Source organism: Archocentrus centrarchus, chromosome 15, assembly GCF_007364275.1.
Source record: "Archocentrus centrarchus isolate MPI-CPG fArcCen1 chromosome 15, fArcCen1, whole genome shotgun sequence".
Classification (NCBI taxonomy): Eukaryota; Metazoa; Chordata; class Actinopteri; order Cichliformes; family Cichlidae; genus Archocentrus; species Archocentrus centrarchus.
In genome coordinates this window covers 21,340,018-21,356,767 of record NC_044360.1, presented here as the reverse complement: position 1 = coordinate 21,356,767, position 16,750 = coordinate 21,340,018, and the positions used below count along the sequence as shown (strand labels likewise).

General features: G+C 39.3%; 1 protein-coding gene across 2 annotated transcripts; it reads left to right on the top strand.

The window, feature by feature from the left end:
* Window positions 1-947: 947 nt before the first annotated feature.
* On the top strand, window positions 948-16,314 carry tmem87b (transmembrane protein 87B). Of its 2 annotated transcripts, none has more exons than XM_030748808.1 (19): window positions 948-1,431; window positions 2,259-2,319; window positions 2,411-2,502; window positions 3,306-3,440; window positions 3,537-3,581; window positions 3,676-3,847; window positions 4,553-4,614; window positions 5,052-5,235; window positions 5,319-5,418; window positions 5,512-5,605; window positions 7,123-7,194; window positions 8,573-8,681; window positions 8,803-8,861; window positions 8,967-9,070; window positions 9,158-9,231; window positions 9,336-9,406; window positions 12,841-12,893; window positions 12,993-13,023; window positions 14,658-16,314. In XM_030748808.1, exons 1-19 carry the CDS (start codon window positions 1,282-1,284, stop codon window positions 14,697-14,699), a joined length of 1,710 nt encoding a protein of 569 aa, XP_030604668.1. In that variant the 5' UTR covers window positions 948-1,281; the 3' UTR covers window positions 14,700-16,314. The 2 variants fall into 2 exon arrangements, with proteins under 2 accessions (XP_030604668.1, XP_030604666.1); XM_030748806.1 differs by lacking the exon at window positions 7,123-7,194 and adding an exon at window positions 6,770-6,841 and having other exon boundaries at window positions 949-1,431.
* The last annotated feature ends 436 nt before the right edge of the window (window positions 16,315-16,750 follow it).

Sequence of the window (16,750 nt, the reverse complement as noted above, 5' to 3'; positions counted from 1 at the left end):
TAAAAGCAACCATTTTACGGTTTGGAGGGACCAATATTTCACATCACACTGCATAGAAAGCAGCCCCCCCTTAAAAGTCTTTAGGGAAGCAGCATTTCGAGGCCCCTCAATTTATTCTCAAAAACATAAAAGAAAGCAAACTGTGTTCTGAAGTCCCTTGTTTTAGAATAAATTGTAAAAGCAAACCCCTCAGAACATGGAAGTCAGGTTCAGAGTTCCTCCAGTTCTTTCTGTGACATAAAAACAATTAACTTTGGTTCAGAAGTCACTCGTTTCAGAATGAACTGCAAATGCAGGCCCCTGTGAAGAAGAATAAAGAGAAAAAATAAAGAGTAAAGAGAAATACAGAGAACAAAGAGAAGAAAAGTTTTTTGTAATAAAATAAAATCCCTAAAAAAAGAGAAAATACAAGCGCTGGTACCTTGTTAACATTGTTTTTGTTGTTGCAGTTTGTGGTGAGGACTGACTGACTGACGACACTGGGTGGGCTCCGATCAAAAACAGGGTGAAATTTTCATAATAACTGGTGATGTAAAATTACTTTTTTGTAAACTCCCAAGCACAGATATTAAGCCGAGAGCAAAATGAAAAGGAGAGACGTCTCCATTTTAATTAGGAGTTGATGTTTGGGTCAGATACTTCATTTGATTAATACATCTGATAACAGAAGGTTAGAAAATTTGACAAGCAATCTCAAAATCAGGTCACACGGGGAAGAAAAAGTCTATAACAATGATGTATATTGAGAGAAACTGATGAATGTTTGAATGTGTCTCTGTCTGTGTTAGTGTGTTAGTATGTCTGTGTGTTCATGTGTGTGTGTCAGTGAGAGAGAGAGTTGAGTGCAGAGAGATGATGGAGCCTGCTGACTATTCTAATCAGTGATAACATTTCTTGATAAAATGCTTCGAAAAATGGATGGTGACGTTTTGTTTTTGGCTTAGCAGTTGAGTTTAAGTACATGAGAAGATTATATCAGCTGTTCTGAAGTTTTTTATCATGTGGTGTGTGAGGTATGTGTATGTGCGTTCATGTGTGATATGTGTGTGTCCGAGAACAGACGCTCATGTATGAGGCGCCATTAGGGACATTATTACTGAAACGCCTTCCTGTTTAGCCGAAATGCCTTCCTGTTTAAGCCAATTGTGCGTGAGAGCGTTTCAGTAATAATGTCCTTCACGGCCCCTCATAGAGGTAACAAACCTTACACGGAGGAGGGCCCTCCCCTCTGTTAGCCGATGCGTTCACGGCGCCTCCTGCAGGTGTTGAAATCCACACGCAATGGCTGCTGTAGTCGGGATGAGGACGTGGAGGTGTCCGACCAGAGGACTTTTCTGTCCGTGGGTGGTGTTTTCTTTCATTACATTGAACATTATCAATGAAGCTGTTGGAGCGCCAGAGACAGGGCTTTGGAAAATCACAGTTGTTAATGTGAGTATCTTCCCATAAAATGCTGAATACTCTGGATAACTGCAGCCCCCCCCAGCTAGCGTTAGCTACGCTATCCTTGTTATGATAACTCGCTGACAGCTGTGAGTGTAGCGACAGGCTTGTAACTTATACTAACGGTATCTCTTTAGCCTTTCTTAGCCATTCCTAGTTAGCTGTGATCACTGAAAGAGCAGAGACATGTTTTATATAATTAGCTGTTAGTGGAGCTAGGAATGGTTAATAATAATAATCACATTAAAGACAGTAGTCGACTAGCTAACTGGCTCCAGCTCAAGTTAAACAGACCTAAAGCGAAAACTCTAAAAATGTTTCGTTTTCTCTTTGCCTGCCACCATCTATCGACAAATACTTGAGACTTTAGACTGTGTGCGTTCAGGTTTACTGATTGGGTCCTCTTATCAACAGTCTGCTACACGTTATTATATTTATATATCATAAAAACAGTCTAAAAGTCAATCTTCAGTCAGGTGTTTGCACAGTTCACTCCCTCCTTTTGTTTCTAAGGCACAGCTCATATTTTGGAGAACAGCCTTGATAAATAATTTACATACTGAGACGTTTCAGTTTCCCCGCTGTTGCCCTCTGTCTGGTTGCATTAAAACGTGTGCTTGGAGCCAGGTCAGTCTGACAGACAGAGAGAAGCACACTTGATGAGTTTTTGGTCCTTTCCTCCAGACTGTTTGGATCTGACAGCTCAAAAGACTACTGAACCTAAACGATCAATTAGTTTGCCTAACTAAATTGATCAATATGAGGAATAATCCCAAATTGTAGTTTTGTTACAGACTGTATTTATTATTCCACAGACCTCAAAACCACTGTTGTTAAGGAAATCCATGTATAAAGACACTGATATTGAACTAAAAGGTAAGAGATGGTTAAATAATGTACTTACAACCTGTTCCCCAAAATGCTTCTCTTTTTTTGTACTTTGTCATCACATGCCTTCATGTTTTAGTCGTGTCTTTTGGCTGTCCTGAGGAGATGAACTTCACTATTCGCTGGTTTTTGAAATACTACCCCTGTCACAATGAATACAACAATATTGAAGTAAGTAAAAATGCCTATTGTCATACTAACGGTCAGAAAGTCCGTCTGTGTGGACTTGCTTCTCTTTTTTAAATTTTATTTTTATCATTTGTTTATATAGATGCAAAATAAAATGGGACTGCTCCAAACTTTCAAGTCATATAGCACTCAATATTTACAGCACAGCAGCACAGTGGTTAGCACTGTTGCCTCACTGCAAGAAGGTCCTGGGTTCGAATCCACCATGGAGTTTGCATGTTCTCCCCGTGTTTGGGTGGGTTCTCTATGGGTATTCTGGCTTCGTCCCACAGGAGCAGACACGCAGTTATTGGGTTTAGGTTAATTGGTGATTCTAAATTGCCCATAGGTGTGAATGTGAGTGTGAATGGTTGTCTGTCTCTCTGTATTAGCCCTGCGACAGACTGGCGACCTGTCCACGGTGTACCCTGCCTCTCGCGCTATGACAGCTGGGATAGCCTCTAGCCCTGCCACAACCCTGAGGTTCTTTGTGAAGCCAATGCCTTGTTATAGCCTTCTTACTTGCCACCATAAATATTTTTAATAAATATATGTTGCATTTGGGTCATTTAAAATCCAATTTTCTCAGGTAGGTCAGGCATGTAAATTCAATACTGTGACACAGACCTTCCCTCACCGTACTGTAAACACTTTCCCAGAAGGGTTTAAGGATGGTACAGCTCTAGAATACATTAAAGTGGTCTGCCAAACTATGATCACTTCCTCACCAGCCTTGGGATTGTGTACCAGTCTGTCTGGCGGTCTTGCTTGTTTCTTAATGTTGAATTGTGACTCTTTGTCTGTAGGAGATGTATGAGAAGACACCTCTGAGTCGTGGGGAAAGTCTGAATCCAAACCCATTTGGACAAGGGGAGTACATCGAGCACAAACACAGGCCCATTATATGTAACAGGGGGCTGCACTCCTTTCCGATACTCAGAGTGGGTTTGTTATGTTGCTGTTCTCAGCATGGCCAATTTCTTAACAGTATTGCTGTTTTAATTTCTCAACATCTTGCAACTGTGTGTCGTCTTCAGAAAGCCAAGGCAGATCCACATGTGTCATCTAGGGGTGAAGTGATGGTAAGAGCGCACAAATGCACTTTGATTTTTAAGCCTAATAATTATGTATATTTTCATAAGTAATAAATGCTGTCTAACTTGTGCAATCCTGCAGGATAAAAATCACTCTAAATGGATTGCCGAGGAGTATGACAACAGCAGCGCTATGAAGAACAGCAGTTTGAAAATCAGAGACAACGTCATAGCCACCACATGGAAGGACGGCCCTTACCTGCTGGTTGTTAAGATTGAGTCTAGCAAACAGAAAGCCAACTGGAATTTAATAGGTGAGACTTTTTAAAATTAGTAATTACATCATGGGGAAACGGATAGACTGTATGACTAGCATAGAGGAACATTATCATTTTTATCTGTGTTACTGTAACTGCATCAGTTCAGTTGGCCGGCTATCTCATACGTGCAGAGCTGTTTCGCTGACACCGAAAGTGTCAAATTTCAGAATTTTTAACAACCACAAACAAATTCTTAAACTGACAGTCGATGTAATGCCAAGTGGATTTTCATCATTTCCAATCCAGGAGCTCTCTCCAGTCAGAGACTGATGCTTGTTTTAGTTTTGCTTTATGTCATGTTCCCTCGTCACCTTTTAAAAAATTTTTTTTTTATTATTTTTGCCTTTTCATGTGGTGGGGCTATTTGTTTTGTTGAGTTTCTACAGTTGCTGTCCTTGTTTTTCCTTCTGACATTTGAGCTACCTGGAGAAAACTGCTGATAGCTGCAGAGTAAGACAAAGGCACTTTTCTTGTTTTGGCTACACGTCCAGGCTTAATTTTCCCGGGAAATTGTTTTCCCATTGGGAGCCATAATTACGCAGTGAAAGTGAAGCTTTTAAGCGACCAGTCTAAAGACTGAGTTGCTACATTGTGCAATCAGCGTTTACATCATATTGAAAACTTGCCTATTGTCTGTTTAGTGTGTTTGGGAAGACTGTCTTGCTTCATTTGTCTAACGTCTGGTTTTTGTTTTTGCAGTTAGTGTGGTGATGAAGGGCAGCCACGGCTACATTTCTGTCACAGAATGGCCTCTCATGATTGTAAGTAGATGACTTCAGATATAAATTATTGCAATTTGTGTGATTTATTGCTCACTTGTTAACTACAAGTCCATTAATATTATGTTCCCATAATTATTTCCTGTCTCCAGTGGAATGATTTGAGTGTCTTGGGTTTGTGCGTGTTTTGAATTAACTCATTATGTACACCCTTATTAGATGTGTTCTTACATTAAGATGACAGTTTATGTAAACTGCAATAACACATGCAGCTTTAGTTCCTGAACTCCTACTACCAATTCTTTAAATGTGATTTAAAATGCAGTAAAAACCATGTTTTTTAGCTTTACAATCCTGAAGTGAGCTAAAGTGGATGGATCTAAACCAACAAACATGTTTTTGGATGAACAGTTATTCTTGAAATTGTTCTTTATTCATGTGACCTGTTAATAGGCTAACCCCTCACTGTCTGTTTGTAGTTCTACATGGTGATGTGCATCGTGTACATCCTGTACGCCTTGTTGTGGTTTATCTGGGCAGCTTGTTACTGGAAAGATCTCCTGAGGATCCAGTTCTGGATAGCAGGGGTCATATTCCTTGGGATGGTGGAGAAGGCTGTCTTCTGCGCCGAATACGAAAACACCAATGCTGTCGGCTCTGCTTGTGAGTGTTTAGAGATGGTCGGAAGTTTTCTGTTTTTCTCATGGTAGACATTAAATTGTATTTTTTAAATATGTATACTTTAGCTCCAGGTTTGTTGATTTTTGCTGAGTTGGTCTCTGCGCTCAAGAGGACTCTGGCTCGATTGCTTGTCATCATCGTCAGCCTTGGTTATGGCATTGTGAAGTATGTCAACACAGCTGCTTATATGATAATTGAAACCCTTCTAAATGAATCAAAATGGAAAAAACTCTTTTTGGGGGGTTGTTTTCCTTTTAGACCTCGACTGGGAACAGTGATGCACAGAGTTGTTGGGCTTGGTATCCTCTACTTGGCCTTCGCTAGCATTGAGGGCGTCCTGAGGATCACAGGGGTGAGTTATGATCTCTGATTACTTTGATTTAAGTGAGAATAGGCCTATAAAAATGCCAACAATAAAATATGCCAATTAGAACTTAAAAAGGGTTTAAAGTCATACCTTCAAATTGCTTATTTGGCCAAAATTATGAGCTGAACTTGTTTATAAGGCTGCAGTGATATGAGTAACTCGAATAACTTGATTATTAAAAAAAAAATCCTCTATGCAAATTTTGTGCTTCAATGCTTCATTTAAACTTTGCAGTACTCAGTCATCACCGTGTCAGCGTGAGCGTTTCACCAACAGATCTGCAATAGAAATTTTTTAGGAGCACACGTGTGAATAAAAGGTATTACAATATTAAGCCTGTGTAGACCCCAGTTTTTGCAACAAAAGACTGATTACAGCAGCACTGAAGATGATGGCATCTTAGATTAAGTTGGATCTTGCTACACACATGTAGTGAAGTGCAAAGAGGCGGAGCTGTTGGTACTGAGGCGGAGACGGTAAGCTCAGGTGGAGTGGAGGGGAAAAACAAAGTTTTTCTAGCATCCAAAACAGCAGCACTTGTTACTGTAATCACCAATAAAACCTTCACCGGGAAAGTTACTGGCAACACTGAACTCTCTTTGCTTCATCTTAATGTAAGGAAGCCTTCCAAGATGATAGAGTAAAGGCTATTTTATTTTAGGCCTTAGTTTAGGTTACATGTATACCTTATCTTGACATTACTTGTGATTATCTATGTATTTTTATATTTAATAAAATTTTCTTTTTATATGATTTTAATATGGGAAATAAGTGCATTGAAAGGATTTAGTTTTTTCTGACAGATGCTACATGCAGTTAAACTATTAAAAATTGGAATTTCTAAAATGGAAACCAATGAGCAGTTCATTAAAAAAATACTTGCTTTTTCCTCTTTTGAATATTTATTATTGCTCATTAAAAAGACAAAAGTATTTCTTATCCGATTACTCGACTAATTGATGGAATAATCAATAGAATACTCTGTTACTAAAATAACCGATAGCTGCACCCCTGCTTGTTTACCTATTGCTTGGTTAGGGGGGAAAAAAACAGCATTAACCCTCTGTAGTGGTCATGTTGTATTTTTTTGTGATGCAAACTTGACATTAAAATTTTGTTTTTTTTCTTGTTGGGGAACCAAAAATCAAGGGTCGAGACAATGGCCCCGTTCTAATCACAGCAATTGTTCTGGCTGTGTTTGACTCCTGCGCCATCTGGTTCATATCCTTCCAGTGTGTTCCTCAGCAGTACCAATATCAATATTACCTGTAGTGTCATGAAACAGGAATGTGGACACATTTGTTGGTGAATTGAGTGATTTTTTTTTTTTTTTTTTTTTTTTTTTTTCTTTCTTTGTGGGTTGGATGATTTATTTTCCTCTTTGCACTTGGGTGGATGGTTTTAGATTTGAGTTGCAGTGCTGCTTTGCTATCTGTGATCCCTGCCCTTACATCTTTTCCTCTTCCTTGTGTCCTCTGCTCCTGCTCTTTTATCCCTTCTAGGCAAAAGACTCTGACTTGGCTCTGCTGGCCAACATTCCCCTGGCTCTGCTTGACTCTTCTTTATGCTGGTGGATATCCTTTTATGCACCTACAGCCTTTCCTCGTGTGGTTCTTCTCTGCTCCTCACTTCCTACACATGACCCCATATTAGATCAGGAAATTGTGCCCTCCATCTGTCCTATTCCTTCACCAGACAAATGGTAGTTGAAATCAATTTCACAGGGAGACATCCTGAATCTCAAATGAAACAGCCCTGTGTTACTCATTCATTTTGTACTGAAATTTGTAACCACCCATTTTTTTCAGTTTGATGATTTAACTGCTTCTAAAATCCTCGCTGCTTCCTTCCTTTCACAATGAATGACATTTTGCTGTGTTGACATTTTTGAACCGTTTGTCTAAATTGGAAGAAGTGATTGATTTGGATGGCTGTCCACCAGCCTACACAGATGGTGCTGTTTAAAGATGATATCGGCATGGGTGCCACTAGTGTGGGGGATTTATCATAACTTATAACTTGGCTCGTTTCCACGGCTGGCTGACAGACCAGCAGCAACACAAGCAAGAGTAGCCCACAGACCAGTTGTACAACCTACTTTGCACACTGTCTTCATCAAAAACAGATTCTCTCTGCAGGTAGATGGACCATCCAGGGACCATAATTTTAGCTTTCGGACAAATAAAAGTTAGTTTCTGGTTGTTGAGGGTGTCTCTATTGTAAGGCACGGCATTCCCACAGCTCATCCTGTGGGAAGGTGCGACATTGCACACTTGATCCTTTCCAGGGCAGCTCACAGCTCTTAAAATACATCTGTGACACAGGCAGAGCACAGAGGAGAGAGACAGACAGCGATGTAATCTTGCTCTCATGTGGTGGGTGTTGGAAGTGTTATCCAGTCAGCTTTAGCATGCATATAAATCTTGCTGTATTTAAAAAGGTGATGCACATAATCGATCAGCTGTCATAGTGTTCATAATTTTGGATTAAAGAACATGTTTTATTGCAGCTGATCAATCTTTTCATTTTTTTTTTTAAATATCAATTAAAGGAGGAAAAAAAAAACACCACAAAAATGCAGATCTGTTAAAGCAGTTTTTTGTTTTTAAACAACTTTCACTTGAGCAGGTTTATTGGCCAATAAAATGGGGAAAAAAAAAAATTTAATAAAAAGGTACATGTGTTTTTCACATGTCCAGTAGCCAGGCACATTAATGCTGTTGGCATCCTCGTCCACCTCTTACTGCTTAAGGACGGCTGCAAAATCTCACAACCTATCACAGCCTTCCAGCGCTTGGCGAACACATCATCTCAGCAGCCAGGTGTACTTCAAAAGTGGAACTGCATGTGATTGCAGTGTGCAGTATATATTATCTAATGTAGTTGTTTGTGTGTGTATATGTGTAGTTTCTATGTATTGTTTGCCATGTGTTTTCCTTGACTGCCACTAACATATTTGTCAGCCTGGCACAAACCATCAAAACTCTGAAACTGAGGAGAAACCCTGTCAAGCTGTCACTCTACAGGCACTTTACAAACACACTAATATTTGCTGTCATTGGTAAGTGTTGCAGCAACACTCGTACTGCACCAGTGCTGATGATTTCTTGTTATTTGTGTTTTCATAGTGTCAAGTAACACACAGTTTGCAGAGTTTCATACCTTGCTCTCTTCTCTTTCAGCTTCCATCATTTTCATTGGTTGGGCGACTAAAAAATTTCGATTAGCACAATGCCAGTCTGTGAGTATGGTTTGGATTATTGAGCAGTAGTAGCATTAAAAAAAAGTGTGATTTATTTATTAAAGTTGACATTTTATTAAAAACTGGACCTGTTTTTGTCTGAAGGATTGGATTGAGTTGTGGGTAGAAGATGCTTTCTGGAGGTTCCTGTTCTCTGTCATTCTGCTCGTCATAATGTTTTTATGGAGACCATCTGCAAACAACCAAAGGCAAGTAATATATTTGGACCCTTCAGTCCATCAATATGAACTGACTTCGACACTCGCTTAATAATAATTGAATTTTAATATCCACAGGTATGCTTTCACACCCCTCATGGATGACTCTGACGATGAGGAGATTGAGGAGTTTATCGCATCTCCAAACCTTGGTACAGTTACATCACAAGGGCATTACTTGTACCCAGTTCACTGCAAATTAATGTTGGTCTATATTTATTTAATTTTTTTATTTTATGTGTTTTTAAATTGGCAGCTGATGGTATAAAGTTGAGGGTGGCTAAAAGTGAGACAAATGGTACAGCAAAGCCTGCAGAAACAAACCCAGTAAGTAACACGACTAAGTTTGGTGTTAATTAGTTAAATAACTATCTTTTATTAAATAGTGAGTGCATTTAATAAGGGTGCTTACATTTGAGAAATGCAGCTGACCAAATGTCACATTTCAGCAGAGGGCAGTATTTCATTTCACTTCAGTTCCATGCAAAAGTGCTTTATTGGCATTATAGATTCTTAAAACAGTATTGCCAAAGCATTAAAATCCAATTTATAATAAAATAAAGAAACAATAGAAAAAAAAGAACAGTGAAATAACACAAAGATCAATACATATCAAGCAGTTCAATTCTTTTCAGCTCGGTATACTCAATGAATTACATCGTGTTTGTGTATGTGTGTGCTTGCGCGTGTGTCCAGGTCATTCACTGTCCCTCAGTTTGTGGCATGTTGATATTGTTTACATTATTTTATTTATAGATTTAATTTTAAGATATTGTTTAGTTTATTGAAATTTGGAATTACAGAGCTGAATTAGTTAAAGTTAAGTGTTCCTTACTTCACTGAATGATTTACATTTACAGGAAATGCATCTCCATTTCAGCCTCACCTGTTAGTGATCACATGTTCTGTTTTCTTTCGGTTGCCATGACTTTTTGTGTCTTTCTTCCCTCTATTGCCAGTTTGTGGTCACTGAGCCTAGATTCGGTTAGGATTCGTCTCTGCTTTCTATTGCTGAAGTTAAGAGATATTCTGCCAATTCATAATCGGGCCAGATAGCGTTCTAATCTGCTTTGGCTTTTAGTTTCGTCTTTCCAGTGTTTCAGATGGGTTCCTTTGTATTGTGTTAGCAGTGCTGTTGTGAAACTGATCAGGGTATGTTTGAGAGGAGGCAGTTTTCTCAGCCCCAACTGACATAGGTGTCTCTTTTCTGGGCTCATCTCTTGGGTTTGCAGGGCTTTGGAGTGGAGGGTGTCTTGAGGACTGGATTTAAGGCAATTAGAAAATTTGAGTGCTCTCTTTTGAATGGTAATTACCTGGGTGGAGAGGTTTGATCTGTGTGATCAGTTCTTCCCAAGTAATTGGGAAGAAATCAAGGAAGTTTTGGTTCTCTGTAACGGTTTCTTCTCATTTTTGGAGTATTTCTTTTATACCACATTGATCTGAAGTGTGCTTTCCAAATGTCACCATTTTGGATTTGTAAAGCCTGTGGTTGCAACGTTGTTCCCCATCACATCCCAGAGCTGATTTTGGTTAATAGGAATGAATCTTCTAGGTTCATGTGGGTGTAATTTAATTTTTTTGTTCCTGAATGTGCTTTTATGTTTATTTAAAATGAGGTTGGCTTGTTTGGTTGGCGGTGCTTTTCATTTGATATTTTTTTTTTCTTTTTGACGGTCTTCTCAATTAAATCAATTGTCAGTGTTGTGCCTTTTTATTAAGGTTTTGTTTTAAAAAGTCAACTTTAACAGGTGCTTTATGAAACATTGTATTGATGTCATCAGTGGCTTGTTTATCTCTGTTAAGCCCATATTGATCTTGGTCATATATTGATATGTCATTTGTCAGATTGGGATCAGATTCATAAGTTCAAGGCCATTATGTATTTTTCTCCACTGTTTGGGGCCCACCTATAAGTAGGATTTTAATTTATACAGCTTCCTCGGCTCCCTTTATTTGTCACCCATTTAACCTGAGAGTCTAAAGAACTGTTTATTTGCTTGTTTAACAGTGAATGCGCTGAAAGTGGAGGAATCCATTCCAGTGATTGAATACTGTAGTCCACTATACTAGATCTCCCTAAAGAGTCCCCTCTGAAGCCTGCCAATAACTATGTATACAGTTGTGGCCAAAAGTTTTGAGAATGACAAGTATTGGCTTTCATAAAGTTTGCTGCTTCGGTTTTTATGATGGGAATTTTCATATATTCCTCAATGTTATGAAGATTGAAAAGCCCCTCTTTACCATGAAAATGAACTTTATCCCCCCAAAACATTTCCACTTCATTTCAGTCTTGCTACAAAAGTACCTGCTGACATCATTACAGTGATACTCTCGTTAACACAGATGAGTGTCGCTGGGGACGAGACTAGAGATCCTCTGTCGTGATGATTGAGCTCGAATAGCAGATTGGATGCTTTAAAAGGAGGGTGCTTCTTGAAATCATTTGTCCCCCCCACCCCCCCTTTTTTGGTTTTTTTGGTTTTTTTTAAACCATGGTTACCTGCAAGGAAACATGCAGTCATCATTGCTTTAAAAAAAAAAAGGGCTTCACAGGCATGGGTATTGCTGCTAGTAAGATTACACCTAAATCAACCATGTATCAGATCATCAAAAACTTGAAGGAGAGAGTTAAAGTCCAGTAAGCACCAGGACCATCTCCTGAAGGTGATTCAGCTGTGGGACTGGGGCACCACCAGTGCAGAGCTTGCTCAGGAATGGCAGCAAACAGGTGTGAATGCATCTGCAGGTATAGTGAGGTGAAAACTTTTGGAGGATGGCCTGGTGTCAGGAAGGGCAGCAAGGAAGCCACTTCTTTCCAGGAAAAATGTCAAAGACAGACTGATATTCTGCAACAAGTACAGGGATTGGACTGGGGTAAAGTCATTTTTTCGGATTTCCAATTGTTTGGGGCGTCTGGAAAAATGATTTTCTGGAGAAGAAAAGGTGAGTGCAACCATCAGTCCTGTGTCATGCCCACAGGGGACCATATGTGGGGTTACCTTTCATCCAAGGGAGTGGGGTTACTCACAATTTTGCCTAAGAACACAGCCACGAATAAAGAAACATTCTCCGTGAGCAACTTCTTCCAACCATCCAAGAACAGTTTGGTGAAGAAAAATGCCTTTTCCAGCATGATGGAGCACTGTGCCATAAGGCAAAAGTGATAACTGAGTGGCTCAGGGAACAAAACATTGAAAATTTGGGCCCATGACCAGGAAACTCCAGATCTTAATCACCTGGAGAACTTGTGGACAATCCTCAACAGGTGGATCGACGAACAAAACCCCACAAAATCTGAGAAACTCAAAGCATTGCTTATGCAAGCATGGGTTGCTCTCAGTCAGGCTTTGTCCCAGAAGTTAATTGACAGCAGGCTAGGATGAATTGTAGAGGTGTTGACAAGGAAGGGCCAACACTGCAAATATCGACTCTTTGCATAAACTTAATGTAATTGTCAATAAAAGCCTTTGAAACATATGAAATGCTTTTCATCATGCTTCAGTGTACCATAGAAACTTTTGACAAAAATATTAAACACTTGAGCTGCAAACTTTGTGAAAACCAATACTTGAATCATTCTCAAAACTTTTGGCCTCAATTATAAACTCAAGCCCTGACAGAATACACCATCTCCTGGCCAGTTTGATTTGTTTCAGAGTCAAAGTTGTTTTGATGGGAGATGGTTGGTGTGTTAAACAGGGGAGACTGACCAAACACATGTTCTTGTGGGTTGATGACATCATTGTTTTCTGCTTGTGCAGGATGAAGACTTAAAATGGGTCGAGGATAACATTCCTAGCTCTCTAACTGATGTGTAAGTATCCAATAAAACCATTTCCTTTTTTTCTGTTTTTTTTCTCACTCAAGATGTGTGATTCTGAGAGAGGTTCTTTTTATCCTTGTGTCATAACAGAGCTCTACCTGTCCTGCTTGACTCAGACGAGGTATGAACATTACATAAAACAGGTTCATACCTAACATGATTTCTTTTACCAGAGATAGTCCAGATATGTAGAGATACAGTGCCTTGCAAAAGTATTCGCCCCCCCTTGAACTTTTCAACCTTTTGCCACATTTTAGGCTTCAAACATAAAGATATAACATTTTAATTTTTTGTGAAGAAACAACAAGTGGGACACAATTGTGAAGTGGAACTTATTGGATGTGTCAAACTTTTTTAACAAATAAAAACTGAAAAGTGGGGTGTGCAATATTATTCGGCCCCCTTGCATTAATACTTTGTAGCGCCACCTTTTGCTGCAATTACAGCTGCAAGTCGCTTGGGGTATGTCTCTATCAGTTTTGCACATCGAGAGACTGAAATTCTTGCCCATTCTTCCTTGCAAAACAGCTCGAGCTCATTGAGGTTGGATGGAGAGCATTTGTGAACAGCAGTCTTCAGCTCTTTCTACAGATTCTCGATTGGATTCAGGTCTGGACTTTGACTTGGCCATTCCAACACCTGGATACGTTTATTTGTGAACCAATACATTGTAGATTTGGCTTTATGTTTTGGATCATTGTCTTTTTGGAAGATAAATCTCCGTCCCAGTCTCAGGTCTCTTGCAGACTCTCAACAGGTTTTCTTCCAGAATGGTCCTGTATTTGGCCCCATCCATCTTCCCATCAATTTTGACCATCTTCCCTGTCCCTGCTGACAAAAAGCAGGCCCAAACCATGATGCTGCCAGCACCATGTTTGACAGTGGGGATGGTGTGTTCAGGGTGATGAGCTGTGTTGCTTTTACGCCAAGCATATCGTTTTGCATTGTGGCTAAACAGTTTGATTTTGGTTTCATCTGACCAGAGCACCTTCTTCCACACGTTTGGTGTGTCTCCCAGGTGGCTTGTGGCAAACTTTAAATGAGACTTTTTATGGATATCTTTGAGAAATGGCTTTCTTCTTGCCACTCTTCCATAAAGGCCAGATTTGTGCAGTGTAGGACTGATTGTTGTCCTATGGACAGACTCTCCCACCTCAGCTGTAGATCTCTGCAGTTCATCCAGAGTGATCATGGGCCTCTTGGCCTCTATCACAGAGCAGGTGCATTTATACGGAGACTTGATTGCACACAGGTGGATTCTATTTATCATCATCAGTCATTTGGGACAACATTGGATCATTCAGAGATCCTCACTGAACTTGAGTGAGTTTGCTGCACTGAAAGTAAAGGGGCCAAATAATATTGCACGCCCCACTTTTCAGTTTTTTATTTGTTGAAAAAGTTTGACACATCCAATACATTTCGTTCCACTTCACGATTGTGTCCCACTTGTTTTTGTTGTTTCTTCACAAAAAATTAAAATTTTATATCTTTATGTTTGAAGCCTGAAATGTGGCAAAAGGTTGAAAAGTTCAAGGGGGCCGAATACTTTCGCAAGGCACTGGTAAAGTCCCTGTAGTGGAAATTAAGGACCCATTGTTTGAAATGTGCTGTGAACTTTGAGGGATATAGTTGAATGAAGAGCTTGATGGGCATAGCAGCAGTTAGTAAGAAAGGTGAGGTTCAGCAGGAGGTATGGTGTAGATAATAATGGGCAAATTTAGAGTTTTATATCAAGTGCATATTATTTTGCAGGAAATCATGACGACCAAGTATGAAATGTCAAAGCTGGAGTGAAGCGCAGCGTTTCCATCTGCTGACAAGGAAGGAGAACACAGCAGCTATACTTGACTCCGGAGCAGGGTTTTACTCCATTTGGATGGTAGTGGAGTACCACTTTCAGGGGATCCTTCTGAATGGCTGCTACCTCACGGGGTGGTTTTAGAGGGACCTTTGCCGACTTCTGTCAACTTCTTAAGGACTCTACCAGAGGAAAACTAAGTCTTTTGACTCACCCACCAGTTCACCGTTTCCCTAGTGATTTCTTTTTCCAAAGAGAACAGTTTCATGTTTTTCCTCAAGAGCTGTATTTATTTTTGCTATGTTTAGACACTTTTTTTTTTTTTTAAACCAGAGAATTAACAGTGGGCCTCATACATTAACTTACTCACAAATATATATTAAGTCTTCCTGAAATCTAGATATTTAGTTAGTTGTAAGAAGTCTGGTAACTACATAGGAACAAAATGCTTGTTTCAGTAATTAACTGAAAAGGAAATACATAAGTTATTATAAGCCAGAAAGAATTTTATTCATATGTATGTTTAATTTCAATGAGGAATTGTTTTCATATATAGACGCTGAACTGTAGTGGTCACAGGAGCATAGGAATTAGTTAACAGTGTATTATTTATGTGACTGTAAGAAGCACAGTTACGTTACCAGCATTAAATCCAGAAGCAAAGAAGGAATATATTTGTTCATATGCACTATGACGATCAAAGCTGTGCCTACATGTAGTTCTTGTATGAGGCCCTCATAGCTTCATTAGCTTGATTGAGAACAATGTGTGTGAAACTGATGTCCTGGACTGAAACTACCACACATCCATGTACTTGTGAGCGAGATGACGCACAAACAAGTCTTTTTTGCATCATTTCGAGTTAGTTGTGTTACTTCAGTAGTGTAGATTTAGGGTTTGTCAACATGTTTTGAATCTACTGTATGTGTGTGGGTGGGCAGATTCTGTGTCTTTTGAAATGGGGAGCTGAATGCTATGTGTATGTTTATGTGCAGCTGAGTGATTTAATTATTTATTTGTGTTTCAAGTGGACTTACGAGTTGTTAAATTGTTTTTGTCCATGAAATCCTCTGTGTTTACAATGTGCGCTTCCATTTTTCTTTATTTTAAATTATTCGGATCCTGCACTATCTTAACGTTTGCCTTCTTTGCTGATAAATTCACTGTATCGGCTTCACGGACACCTTAATAAGATTTGTGTTCTTTCAAGTCAGTCTTAATATATTGATTTAATATTATTTTGAAAGAGCGTGACCTGTTTTTGGCAGCGATGTTTTGGAGTTGTGTGTGTGTGTGTGTGTGTGTGTGTGTGTGTGTGTGTGTGTGTGTGTGTGTGTGTGTGTGTGTGTGTGTGTGTGTGTGTGTTGTCTCGAGTAAATGTAACAGCAGGACTTGTAGTTTTGTCTGTCTAGGCCATCCGGCATTATAACACAGCAGCTGAGTTATGCAGTATGCACACACTGATCACCAGTGGATTTATAATGTCACCGTTCCTTTCTTTTTTTTTTTTTTGTCCCTTTTGTATTGGCTGGAAACCTGGAATAATTGTGCTTATGATGGCAAGCTGGCCTTCAGTTATATAAACCTGCAGACACCTGCAGTGGACCTTGATTATTTGTACAGATGGCTTTTGGCTCATTCCTGTTATTTCATAATTCCACAGGTGGAGAGATGTCTGGATAATATGCCTCGTTTTTTTGTTTTGTTTTTTTTTTTTTCTTTTAATGGGTGTGGAATAGAACTGGGCTTTTTCAGACCACGGGTTTTCTTCTCACTACCTTTGCAGGAAGTGTACACTTGGATCAAATTAAATTTAAATTTGGGATAATGTTTTCTGATCTGTGATTTTCAGTGTTAATTTGGCAATTAAAATAATTTTACAGTGTTTGTGAATGTTGCATTATATATATTTTTAGGCCCTCTTACAAGTGTTTGATTCAAGAGGAACAGAAAGTACATGTTTTTAACAGTAGTAGAAGAAATGGTTCAGTAAATGGACCATTGTGAGGAGCATTCTGATGAATTATGACTGAAATATTGAAAGGAG